The 13490-nt window shown below is 35.0% G+C and overlaps 2 protein-coding genes across 6 annotated transcripts; one reads left to right on the top strand and one right to left on the bottom strand.

Annotated features, from left to right (window-relative positions):
• The first annotated feature begins 1946 nt into the window (after nucleotides 1-1946).
• Nucleotides 1947-5971, top strand: LOC111311767 (uncharacterized). 5 transcript variants are annotated; one of them, XM_022911451.2, is made up of 7 exons: nucleotides 1947-2783; nucleotides 3303-3438; nucleotides 3533-3586; nucleotides 3672-3763; nucleotides 4564-4799; nucleotides 4979-5149; nucleotides 5387-5971. In XM_022911451.2, the coding sequence occupies exons 1-7, from the start codon at nucleotides 2140-2142 to the stop codon at nucleotides 5482-5484; spliced, it is 1431 nt and encodes a 476-aa protein (XP_022767186.1). In that variant the 5' UTR covers nucleotides 1947-2139; the 3' UTR covers nucleotides 5485-5971. The 5 variants fall into 5 exon arrangements, with proteins under 5 accessions (XP_022767186.1, XP_022767188.1, XP_089615955.1 ...); XM_089759822.1 differs by having other exon boundaries at nucleotides 1992-2783; nucleotides 3300-3438; XM_022911453.2 differs by lacking the exon at nucleotides 3533-3586 and having other exon boundaries at nucleotides 1960-2783.
• Nucleotides 5972-7184: 1213 nt separating this feature from the next.
• Nucleotides 7185-9980, bottom strand: LOC111311766 (leucine-rich repeat receptor-like protein kinase PXC1). The gene is made up of 2 exons (XM_022911449.2): nucleotides 8326-9980; nucleotides 7185-8190 (listed from the first exon to the last, which is right to left on the bottom strand). Exons 1-2 carry the CDS (start codon nucleotides 9683-9685, stop codon nucleotides 7511-7513), a joined length of 2040 nt encoding a protein of 679 aa, XP_022767184.1. The 5' UTR covers nucleotides 9686-9980; the 3' UTR covers nucleotides 7185-7510.
• Nucleotides 9981-13490: the final 3510 nt, after the last annotated feature.

Here is a 13490-nt window from a genome sequence, read left to right as displayed (position 1 = left end):
AAATCAAACCATATCCCATGAATTGGGCTATTTTTTGATTCAAATTCATGGATCTATTTCGATTTTATTGGATTTTGGGTAAAATTATTTAGCTTAGTTTAGATTATATTTGAGATATTCTCTGGTTTCAAATTATTTGAATAATATTAATTTTTATGAAATTCAAATTTTTTTATTTTAATGTATTTAATATTAAAATTAAATTTTTTTATAAAATTAAAATTTCATAACTTTTAATATCAAAAAGTAAAAAAAAATTAAAATATAATTTTAATATATAAAAAATAAAAGTTTTAGATGTTAAAAAATATATATAATTTTGAAATATCTCAAAAGAGAAAATTTGATTAAACAAAAGGGATAAATGGAATATTAAAATTTTGATAAAAATTATTTTAAAATCTAATTTTAATTTTCAAATAATAAATATTTTAAAAATTTCACCGAACTAAATCCAACTAGACTCGAACATGGACAAGTTTAACGGCAACAATAGTATTTGATTCCTTCGAAGGCCACTGATTGACAAAGCCCATGATAAGTATTTGAACAAGGCATGTTAAGAAGAATGTGTCATTTATAAAGTCACGTGTTGAACGCGTATCATCTATTCATCTAAAAAAAATTTTGTTAGGTTATACTATTTGATAAGACTTATTTTTGGATTATTATTAGGGGTGAGAAAAAATTTGATTTGAAATTGTATTATTTGATTTGATATAAAAATTTTTATTAAATTTAAATAAAAAATAAAAAATTATAAAAAAGTGAATTGGATTTGAATTATATATTTTTATTAATTTATATATTTTAATTTATTATAAAATAAATATAATTATTTTACATCTAACTCTATTTAAATATATTAAAAATCATATTAAATTAATATAAAATAATTTTTTTTTCAAAAATTGATAAATCAAATTAAATAATTAGAATTAAGTTTGAATAAAATCAATTATCGATTTGTGCTTTAATCGTATTTTAAATTTTTATATATTATATATTATTCAAAAATAGATAGAATTTAATCCAATTTAAATTATTATTAGCTCTATTTAGTATGAAAGTAATTTATACATTTAAAAACTGCTTTTGACCCGACCTTAATACTTAAAAAGAAAAAAAAATTATTTTGTTTAAAAGCCTGATTTTACAACATCAATCAAAAGTTATTCAAAAAATGCTTTTGCAGTGAAAAATGGGTATTAGGGATAGATAATCATTATCTTACTTTTATATTTTTAATATTTTATTATTTTATGTATATATTTTTAGACATCTCAATTATTTACAATAATTTTTTAATTAAATTTTTATTCGCATTTTTTTATCACACTTTTTAAATGTATTTTTTTAACTTAAAATTTTTTCAAACGCAATAGTAATGTTTAACTGATTTTTATTTTCATAAAAATAATAATAAATAGTTTTTCAACTGAAAAATGTCGTAAAATTGTTATAAACAACTAACGTTCAAAGCTTTTTCTTTTTCTATCCATCTCATTTTCTTTCTATCCAAATATATATATATATTTTTTTACACAAACTATTTTTTTGCTATATTCCCAAATTATTTTTCATAATTTTTTTTTTTTACATTAAAAACTCAATTGTATAAAAAAGCTTAACATTTTATTTAAACACACTAAAATCAACATTTAAAAAAAAAATTTGTGAAAGTCAAAAGAAACAAATAAATAGGGACGAAAGGAATATTTATCTTGGACTTCTTTAAATATGTATGTAAAATGTGAATATACATATAATAATTGATTAAAATTTGTTGACTAATTAAGCATAAAATTGGGCCCTTTTCTTAAGAAAGAAGCCACGTGGGTTCCATTTGGATGAAAGGCCAATTAAAAGCCCATAGTAAACCCAATTTATATTGTGGCCCAAAGAGAAACCCAATTTTATAAACCAGACCAAAACCGAAGGGTGTCGAAAGCAACTGCCGACCCTTACCCACATGCCGATTCCTTTCATACTTTCCTTCATTACTTAACGGAACCGTCTCTATCCGTCACGGCCCATCACGTTCCGTCAAACTACCCCCCCAACGTCTCTCCTTCCTCCCCTAACGTCTTCCGTTCAGACCGTTCCCCTTTCCCCCAAACCTAACCCTAACGTCCGGCTATGGCCTCTTCCGTTGACGACGATTTCTCTCTCCTCGATGACCACCAAACTAACCCTAACCTCCACCACCACCACCCTTCTTATGCGCAGATCCACGCGCCTCCCCCCGACAACCAGGATGCCGATGATGACTCTGATTCCGGCTTCCGTGGCGCCAACTTTGGTAACAACAACAATAACGCTATATCTTCCGATGTACGGATCGAGAAGAGGAGAGATCAGGAGGAGATAAATGACGGCGTTTTGAAGAGACCGAAGCAATCGACGACGGAGTATCGAAAAGACAGAGAAGAATGGAGCGACGCCGCAATTGGATGTTTATTGGAGGCGTATATGGAGAAGTTGACGCAACTGAACAGAGGGAATCTGAAAGGGAGAGATTGGGAGGAGGTGGCTGCGGCGGTTACCGAGCGATGCGAGAAGCAGAGCAAGAGCGTCGAGCAGTGCAAGAACAAGGTTGATAATTTGAAGAAAAGGTATAAGCTTGAGAGGCATAGGATGAGTGATGGCGGCATCGCGTCGAGTCACTGGCCTTGGTTTAAGAAAATGGAGGAGATTGTTGGAAATTCGCTGCCAGTAAAGGCAGTGGCCGATGAAGATAAGGGCGGCGCTTCCCCAGGAACTGCCGTTAGACAATCCAAAAGGTATATTTTGTCATCATTTCCATTTATTACTATTGCTTGCTATTTGCTAATGTTGCACTTGAATTCTTAAGGTTTCTTTCTTGTTGTTTCGGTGAGCTTCACAAACTGTTGCCAGGGGAAATATTCGATGGTTGGTATGTTAGTATAAAATAATCATTAACAACATAAATTTAGCAGGAAAAATGTGAGCAAAACATTCTTATTTTCGTTCTTTCGTTCTTGATTTTGTTAGTTGTTTTAATGTTGTCAAATTTGAAAAAGGATGGTAGTAAGTACTTAAGGTTAAGGATACTAATATTTGCTAGTTGTTTGTTGATTATATTGTTTTGATGAACTATTTTTGTTTTAGAAGAGTCTTTTATATTCTTGACTATACTTGTAATGACAATATTGATGTCCTAGTTTGTGAGTAAATACCATGTTAGTGTGTAATGTATGGACTACTATGTGTATTTGCTCTTCTTACAATGATAGAAATACCATTGTGGTTGTCTTGTATTTGATGTTTTTTATCAGCAGATATGCTTCAGCTACACCAAGTCCTGTAGGTCAGATAATTAGCATGAAGTCCAAAAGTCCTAAATGGCGCAGAGTGGTATTCAAAATTAGTGGCGCTGCTCTTGGTTGCACTGGTCCTCAAAATATTGACCCAAAGGTTCACCATCAGTTTCTTATATATTTTCAGAAATTTGGATGCCATTATTATCAATATTGAATTCTTTAATAAACTGTTTCTTTCTGATTATCAGGTGGCAATGCTGATTGCTAGGGAAGTTGCAATTGCATGCCACCTTGGTGTGGAGGTAATCATTAATGTGTTTTATTTCTAATGATTGGGGATGCTTACATCCTTTTGACATGCAATGTTTCTTTTTGATGATATTCCAGGTAGCAATAGTTGTTGGAGGTCGCAATTTCTTTTGTGGAGACACATGGGTTACGGCAACTGGTTTAGATAGAAGTACTGCATATCAAATTGGGTATTGTAGTCACAACTTAACCGACAATGGAGTATACTCTTTTTTTATCTGCATACCAAATTTGAATTAATTTTGAAAAAAATAAAGAGATTAATGGTTAAACCTAGGGTGAGGTTTGTAAGGTGAAGCTTGCTGATGTATAGCTGTCATTGTATTGAAACAACTCCCTTTGATAGTTTGATAGTTCTAGGGGTATGATTAAACAATACTTTTGGTTGTTTTTGGATATGGCTTCAATTGGGTGTTATGTGTATGCCTTGATGCCTGTAAGCTTATATCCAACTAAACAGAATAAAATGATGGAATGGGTCACATGAAAGGATCTTAGCTAACAAAGCTTTTTGTTTCTTCTGAATTGACTCTCCTTCTTCACGGCCTGACCATGGCAATGTTATATTATTCTTATTATTGATGGTAAATATGTAGTGGATAGTTAGTATTGGGTTTCCTGCAGAAAGTTATTTGCTAATCCTATTTAGGCAGCTATCTCAAGGAGCACAAAGTTGTGTTTGATGTTAAAATGACATCGATATGGTGTTGGAGAAGGGAGAGATTGGATGCAAACAGCACAAGGAGGATCGAACCATCAACAGTCACAAAATTGATATTAAAAAAAAAACTTGTTTTTCCATATGCTGAAAATTATCCCTTGAATATCTTCTAGATGAATTTGTAGTGCAATTAGTTCCTTCAAGTTCACTTTGTTGTTTGTGATGCTGCTGAATAAATATTTTTATGCACTAACATTTTATGTCTCGTTATTAACCTAACTAAAACCATGACTCTGCAAATTACTGCAGCATGATGGCATCTGTGATGAATTCTATACTACTGCAATCATCATTGGAGAAAATGGGCGTTCAGACCCTTGTGCAAACTGCACTTTCACTGCCGGAGGTTGCAGAACCATACAGTCGACAACGTGCCATCCGTCATCTGGAAAAAGGTAGAGTTGTAATATTTGGTGGCATTGGTGCTGGCACTGGAAATCCACTCTTTTCTACGGACACAGCTGCAGCACTTCGAGCTTCAGAAAGTATGGCTCTGTCTCTTCCCATTTTTTACAATTCAAAATCTTGAACTGTATGTCACTCTCTTTCTGTTCCCTGTTCCGTCTCTGACACAGAATACGTGCACTGATCCACAAGCTGGCACTTATTTCTTTCTTTCTCTTTTTTTGTTTCTCTACATTTGACATGTCTGCTATTTGTTCAGTTCACGCCGAGGCAGTTCTTAAAGGTACGAATGTTGATGGTGTCTATGACTGCCACTCCCAGGACAATAATGCTACATTTGAGCACATCTCCTTTAGAGAGTTAGTCTCTAGAGGTGCCACAGCCATGGACATGATGGCATTAACCTTCTGTGAAGAGAATGGCGTTCCTGGTTGGTATTCTTGTTGCCTTGAATTATATTAGACAAAGATATAAGTTACTAAATATTACTTCTGACACTTCCATAAAGTTGCTGGTCCAACTGATTTAATATTGTGCTTCATGTTTTTATTCCATTTTCTGAATTTTGGGTAGCTGCCGAAGGAAGTTTTTAAGTCTGAGATTACCTTTTGATGTTAAGTATGATCAGTTGAACCCATACAAATTAAATCAATTTACTTTGGTACAGTTGTGGTCTTTAATCTTCTTCAGCCTGGAAACATCTCGAAAGCATTATGTGGAGACCAAGTTGGTACGTTGATTGATCCAACTGGAAGGACAGGCTGATCTAGAAACCCTTATCAGATGCATTTCTAGTTGTTCTGACCATGGATATTAAGTCAATATACTCTAGTAACAACAAGTGTTCCTGTAAATTCGGCTACGTTTTTCTAGGACTGAGGCTTGGATGGATTCTTGACTTGAAGATGATGCTGCTTTAACATCTTTAGGCCAGGTTTTAACCTGCAATGCCCATGCCCGTAACTGATTATTCTCATAGCTAATTGCTTCATTACAATCTGTATTCTAGTATAGTAACAATATCTATTGTATTTAAATGTGTTAGAAATAGTATCAATTTATTGAAACTTTAGCTGTGGTAGATGGTTGCTGCAATGTACCATTAACGATTTACAAGAATACAAGTGATACTGTGAGAGTTTGTAGTTCTCAGGTAATACTCTTAGATTATAATTAGAAGTAGGAAGTTGTCACAAGCTGAAACTTATTAATGACAACTTCTGCCAGAAATATAATTATTTTCAAATTTAAAGATGCATCTCTCAAATTGCTTACAATCTGTATCATTGTTTGTTCTGAGATTTCAATAAATAGAAGGGTGAGAAATGATGCCATGAAAACGTCTCTCTGCACAGTATTTTTGAAGCATTTATGCATATACCAGGAATGGTGATTTCATTCTGCAATCCTTCCATTTTCTGTATATTCTAAACCGTGTGCATGATAATACTAATCAAAGCTCATTAGATATCATTTGCAATAGTTATTGTGTACTGACAGGATGTTATCAATAATCCAACAGAAGGGAATAAACCCATTGATGGAGCTTGAGTTCTTATCAAGAAGTTCCAAATGGTGGAACTGAGTGCAAATAATGATAGATGGTGAGGATTATGTTGCCTTTCAGATAATATAGGAGAATCAGCTTGAATTGAGAAGGAAAACATTGGCTACAATCCAATGCCTCCAAAACCTTAGGGTTCCTCTATAAGGTTCGGCGGTGAGGCTGAAAGGTATAGTGATGAATAACAGGTGAACAATCCAGCGTAGTCGAAGGAAAAATGGTGAATATTTTTGTAATGCCTCCTCTATGGTGTTGGATAGAATCAGCGGATGACTATGATTTATGAAAAGTTTGGGTTCTGTAAGGAAGAGGGACATCTGTGACTAGTGATTACGGCTGGGATTCAAAGGTTTTCTTTTTTGAAGACCTTTGGGGTTTAAAAGTCGATAATTGTTGACAGATTCCTTTGCCACTGCTATTATGTTGCCACATTGAGCAGAACACGATGATAAATTGATAATGAGTAATTAAGATGGAAAAATCGAAGACAGCTTGAGCAGTACATGAAATGGCGTAGTGTATTTTACTATCACGCAGTTCTTTTGTTGGTTGACCAGCTTTGAGGTGCTGGAAAACTGTTAATGGCGGAAATCATGGACAATAGTTAATGATTCTAGTAAGAAATAAATCCTGTCCTCTGGTGCTGGTCAAAATGCCTCCATCTAATCAGTTTTTAAGCCCTATGACAATCTGAGTGCCCTTCTTCATCTGATCCACGCCCATGATACTTAAAACAAGTTGCTACTTATGACTTGACTTATGGGAGAGGACAAGGATCTTTTGGCCTAATGCAGGCTGAATTTTGAGGAATCTTACTTCCACAGGCGAGGAAATGTTGCATATTTTTATTATCACTTACACAGCCTTCCAGCGAACAGAATTAAGCCACCAGATGCAAACAGAGCAGAAAAGGTTAAATACTTTCAAGATTGAGTTTGGTGTGGATACAATTAATAAACTAATTCAAAATGTCAAAATTACATTACAGAGCTTAGTTTAAATGCAACTATCTTGGTTGCCTAGTGTGAAGATCAGCAGTGATCTTCTTAGTTCTTACCATCAACAACGAGATACACAAGACTTACAGATATTACAAAGAAACACGAGGCAAACAAAAGGATCTAAGGAAGAACCAGAAAGGGTGATAATCTGCAGCGAGAGATCATGCAGATAAAAGGAAAGAAGATGATAAAGCGTCCACAGAACAAATTATTGGCAATGAAAAGATCAGTCGGCAGCCAGTCCATCTTCAGTGGTAGGAAGGGAAGGTGAAAGTGAATTGCGTGATTCATCATAATCCTCCCCTAAAGGAGACTGTTCCACCCTGATATCCTCAATCATTTTAGTTACTTCTGCCATTGTTGGCCTCTTTTCTGGCTGTGGAACCACACAGGCTAACCCCACATGAAGCATTGACACAAGTTCCTCCTCGATGTTTTTGTACCTTAAAAGTTCTTGATCAAACACCTCTGCCGTCCACTCTTCCTTAACGACTGATCGAACCCATTTCGGAAGATCCATTGCCTGTTCTTCTTCCTCCACTCGAGGACGTGTTGGTGAAGGATACTGTGATGGAGCTCTCCCTGTAAGCACTTCCAACAACAAAACCCCAAAACTATAAACATCAGCCTTTTGAGACAGTCTCTTTACTTCGGCTTGCTCAGGGGCCCTATATCCACCTAATCTTGCTATAGCATGAACAGGGTTTAAAAGCAGAGACAACCCAAAATCAGAAATCAAAGCAACCCCATTTTTGTCAAGAAGCACATTCGAAGATTTCACGTTTCCATGTGGTATTTTTGGTGCATTATACTCTTCATGAATCTTTGCTAATCCTCGAGCTGCCCCTAACACCAGGCTGATCCTTGTAGTCCAATCCAATGGAATCCTCCCTGGTCCTCTGTTTCCTGTTTTCAAACATAAAAAGAAAAGAATTACATACCTAAATCAGCAAAATATATATATATATATATATGTAAGAAGAATTTATTGGATAATTCTCAATGCATTCAATGAAATTATTTCCTCAAATGAAGACCTACCATGAAGAAGTGAATGCAAGCTTCCATTAGGGAGATAATCATAAACAAGAAGCTTCTCCTCTTTAGCATAATAGTAAGCCCTCAGTTTCACAATATTCGGATGCTTAACCTTCCCAATCACATCCATATACTGTTCAAACTCCTTCCTTGGACAGGGATTCGCATCCTTAAGCCTCTTGACAGCGACAGTACACCCATCATCAAGCACCGCTTTGTAAACTGTTCCCAAGCTCCCTTTCCCAAGCATTTCCGCCGAAGCTTTCAACAAATCCTCCAACTCAAACTGCTTCCTTCTCTCAAAAAACACAAGCTTACTCCTATCCGTTCCATTTGTTCCATCACTGTCCGCTTCCCCATTTAAATAAACTTTCTTTTCACTTCCGTAACTACTTCCACTTCTCCTCCTTTTCCCACTATCACTACCCGCTTTCGAAACATTCTCTCCCCTGTTTCTTCCACAGTAATAAGCCACAGCAAAAGAAACCACCACCAAAAACACCACACAATTTGCTACTACAATTGCAACTATAGCACCTGGGCTTAACCCTTTACGTGCCTTATCTTTGTCTTGTCCGATGATTGGTGTCTGCGGCATTGAACTCGGGTTCGATTGAACTGTCTGGTTCGATGAATCCACCGGTGGAGACCCAGTAAAGGAACAAACAGGCAATGGACTTGGCCCACAAAGCCCTTCATTTCCTGTAAAGCTTTGTTCACTGAATTTTTTCAATAAACTTTCCGGTAACCGTCCGTAAAACTCATTGTTGGTTAAATTAAGCTCTTTTAAGTTTTTAAGGGAAGAAGAAAAATCTGGGATTTGGCCTGTTAATGCATTGTTTTGGAGCCGGAGAGTAATGAGCCGGTTCAAACCGGAGATCTCTTTGGGAATGTTGCCACGTATGTTGTTGTTGGATAAGTCTAGGCGGAGTAGCCGTTTGAGCAGCGATATTTGCGGGGAGATTTCACCAGAAAAATCATTGTCGGAAAGATAAACGAGTTTAAGGTTGGTACAGTTGGTTAAGGGTGAAACGCTGCCGTTCAAGCGATTGTCGTGGAGGTCGAGGATTCGGAGCTGGTCGAGGAGGGAAAGGGAGGTGATGGGACCACGGAGGAAGAGTGAAGGGAGTGATAAAGCGGTGACTCGGCCAGTTGATGAGCAAATGACTCCACGCCACGTGAAGGAACAGGCGTCATGGCCGGTCCAGTTGGAGATGAGGCTGCCATGGGTGTCAGCTTGGAGGCGGAAGAGAGTGAGGGCATTGGTGTCGTTTGGAGAAGGAGGAGAGGAGAAGGAAAGACGAAGAAGAGAAAGGAACAGACTGGAAAGAAAGAAGAAGAGAAATTGATAAGAGAATTTCATTGTTTGGTTCTTTGAGCGGGAAGAGCAAAGGAAAGAGTGTTTTTTTTAAAAAAAAAACACTACTCCACCAAATGCATTTTGTCTCTCTATGAAAGAGAGATCTGTGAGGTTTTTGGATGTTGAAGGAATGATTGAGATGGGGAGGTGGAGGATGCTAAATTTTTTCATTGTCTTAAAAGATGGAAATATGATTAAAGGTGAGTGACAATAGAAAATGGGAATTGGAGTAGGAGGGTGGTTGAGTCAATGATTGCTGTTCTCCACTCCTTAGTAATGGAATGAGTAAAAGGCTTTCAAATTCAGAAGCTTCACTTTTTTTCTATCTAAACCTTTTTCCCATGAGCAATTGGTAAAATTGGGTATCTGTAATTCTTGCATGGTTGGGATTCTAAAACTATGACAGTGTGGGGATCATGAACCATGAGCTTCATGACATGCTTTTTATTATAGATTGGATATCATTTCAAGAATTTCTTTCTTTTCTTTTACCAAAGTTGCAATGCATGAGCTATTGGTAAAATGTATTGCTAGTTACTGCAAGTCCATTTCTGGGGACCTATAATCCGTTATTAAGCTAGTATAGAATTCTTTCATCTTTTTAGCCTTGAAAAAGAAGATGAAAGCACAAATACGCCAACCAAACTGAAAGCTTCTGCTTCTTTGAAGTTCCTACTTCTGAATTATACTTGAGAAAAACAAATCCAATGTGTACTTTTACAGGGGAAATAAGCTGCTGGATGGTGAGTATCCTATTACCTGAAAACAAAAGAAAAATGCTGCTGAGAGCTGACCATAAGCTGTATGTATCCGTGAATAACCAATTAATTCCTTTATTTATTCCCAAGTTTTTCATCAAATCTTGACCACAATTTTCCGCAGACAAAGAAGTAGGACAATGAAGAATTTCTAGCCTTCAACCATATCTACACGAAAACTTCTGCAAGTAAATGGGAGTAATGCTTTACAGATGTATGGCATTTGTTTCAGTCAGAGATCTCTATGGTCAAAACTCACCAAGATTTGATTATCATGCCTGCTTTGCTTATATCCATTTCTGTTTTTCCCACTACACTCTTTAATTGCGAGAAAAAGGTTTTATACTACAGAAGATTTCATATGGTGTCGTTTGTCGGTGCCTTCTCAGCGGATGAACTTTTCTCATCTTATTATGGTCGCATGACTGAAAAGGTAAAAAGTAATATCATTAAATTATTAGCCTTCTAAAGTATATGCATACCAATTTTTTCATGATTTTAGTTAATCTCTTGTTTGACCTTGGAAAATACTGCATAATCGGCCGCCTAAGACAAACTACTGATATTCAAACAACTTCAAAATCTTCCCTCTGGTTTTAATATAAAATAAAATACTACTACCATGTATGGACATATTGGTCAGCAGGAACTTTCTTGTCTTTATATTTTCTGGGCTTGAAAATCAAATCAAAAGCATCCAAAAATCACCCAAATCTTCATAGCCCCAATTGCATCATGGACCACTAGCTATAGTAACAGAGGTATATGCATCCTTGTTTTTGAATTATTGTAATGCTCATTGTGGAGCTCTATAGTAGTAATATTCAAGTTTAAGAGGCATGATCTTGATCTACTCTTTCTTTGGAGAACTTTTGGATGTTTATTCTTAAAAGAAGAGAGAGAGAGAGAGAGAGAGAGAAGAGTTTATGAGATTTATCATCTGGTCCCTTGCTTTGCCTTTGGTTAAATTGAGAAGGAAAAACCTTGCAACTTTAAGTCGTAAGAAAGCAAAGTTGCTGACACATTCCATTGGGTGATGAGCAGGATTAATAAAACAAATTAAAGCAAAAACATGACTGAACTTCTCTCCTAATAACCTTTGATGCTTCTCCTTTATGTACAACTGCCAAATCCATTTGTCTATACAGCATCTAAATGAGAGAGTCCCATTATAACTCCAGTTTAGAACCTAATAGCTAGCTGTTATTGTAACTCCCAGGTGCCCTTTGGCTGCCTTTAATCCTGTCTAAATTGGATAAAGACTGATAAAAGCATAGAAATTGGTTCTTTTAATGCTTGGAAAGAACAAAGAAGGTCATCCATTTCTAACCCTTTTCAGCAAAGGCTGATTCTCCACTGATTTGCCTAACAAAACTTTCAGCTGGAGGAAACCCAGTTAACTCACTACTAATTATTTCCTGATAAAACTATGTCAAATCTGCCATGCAGGGACTTGGAAATGAGCCAATGAGCTACCTTTTTTTTTGGTAGGGTAAATTCTTAACAAAATTTACAAAACCAGCATAGGAAGTGACTGAGAAATTTCATTGTATTACAGACTATTGACTTGTTTGCAATGGTGAAAAATGCATTTACCAAAATGAATCATGCTTGTAAAAAATTGCATAATTGGTGGAAAAATGAAAAGCCACATGGTGGGACCTTTGGGGTACAAGAAACAGAGTGATGGATGTCGTTAAAAGAGAGAAACTGGAAACACCTTACAGCTTTTTTATATTTACACATTACGAGTTCAATAGCTTATTTTTGCTTTTTATAACGAAACGTGCATAAAGGAAAAAGAGGAGAGATTGAAGGCGGGATTGTCGTCTGAATTTTCATTTCCTTTCATTTCACTCCACTCATCCAAAGGTCAGCTAATGGGCCAAAACTCTCATGAAAACGTTTTTCTTTTGTCTCTCTTTTTTTTTTTAATTTTTATTTCCACCCTTTATTCTTGATTGCATGAGCCATTTGAAAATGAAACCAAGTCAAAAAATATTTGGGTATTTGGTTGTTTTGGAAGTGTCTGGCTGGGCTCAAATAAATCCAAAGCAGAAGATTGGGTTATAATTTTCCACTCGGCTTTTCCTTTAGATTACATGAGAGCAGACGCCAGGCAGTTTTTTTTGACTCATGGGATTCAGTGGATGGCTGTACATTTTTTAAAAACACTTCTAAAAATTTATAAAATTTACAAACTCATTACGCATAAAATGTTGTAGAGTAATGGAATAACATTCAAAGGAACGGATTTCCTAAGCGTTTTTGTCAAATTTTTTATAAAAGAGATTATATTGTAAGCATAAAAGCCATTTTTCTTTATCCTCAACCTTTTAACTTAATAGTTAAAAATGTTTGAGAGGATATCAAAGATCTGATTTCGAATCAAGTTTCTTTTCTTCTCTTTACTTATACTAGAGTTTTGCTCTCTTGATGTAACAAAAAAATATTTTTTCATTTATAATTCATCTTTTTTTATGATCGAAGTTGAATTCATTATGAATCTTAACGATTTTTTATTAGTAAACGGTATTAGTAAATTTTTTTTTTTTATAGATTGATGGTTTTTTTTGTTTTTTAAAATGAAATAATTTTTTTTTACTTTTAAATTAAAAAAAAAAGTTAAACTTGTTTTATCAAACATAAATAAATAAAATGCGATAAAAGTACTATTTTGAATTGTTTTTACATGGATTTCATGGTGTTATGTTTTTGTTTAAAGACGATGTAGCGTAACATTTGTCATCTTGTTAGGAAGAAAATCGTCATGATCAAGAAGTTTGTCCTCATATATTAATATATACTTGGCAAATCAATTTACTACTTGTTTTTTTCCTACACAAGGATTGAAAGAATATAATCTAATCCTTGTTCTTATCAAATCATGTAAAATTAAAACGGAAATGATCAAGTAACCAGTCGTTATTCTTTAAGAAAAAAACATAATATTTTTAAATTATAATTTTTTTTATTAATTCACCTACATAATACATTCACTAATTAAATAATATGTTTGTGTAATTGTAATTGATAAAGAGAAGTAATAA

Source organism: Durio zibethinus, chromosome 1 (assembly GCF_047325235.1).
Source record: "Durio zibethinus cultivar Kanyao isolate XHJ-2024 chromosome 1, ASM4732523v1, whole genome shotgun sequence".
Taxonomy (NCBI): Eukaryota; Viridiplantae; Streptophyta; class Magnoliopsida; order Malvales; family Malvaceae; genus Durio; species Durio zibethinus.
This window is presented reverse-complemented; position numbering and strand designations above follow the sequence as displayed.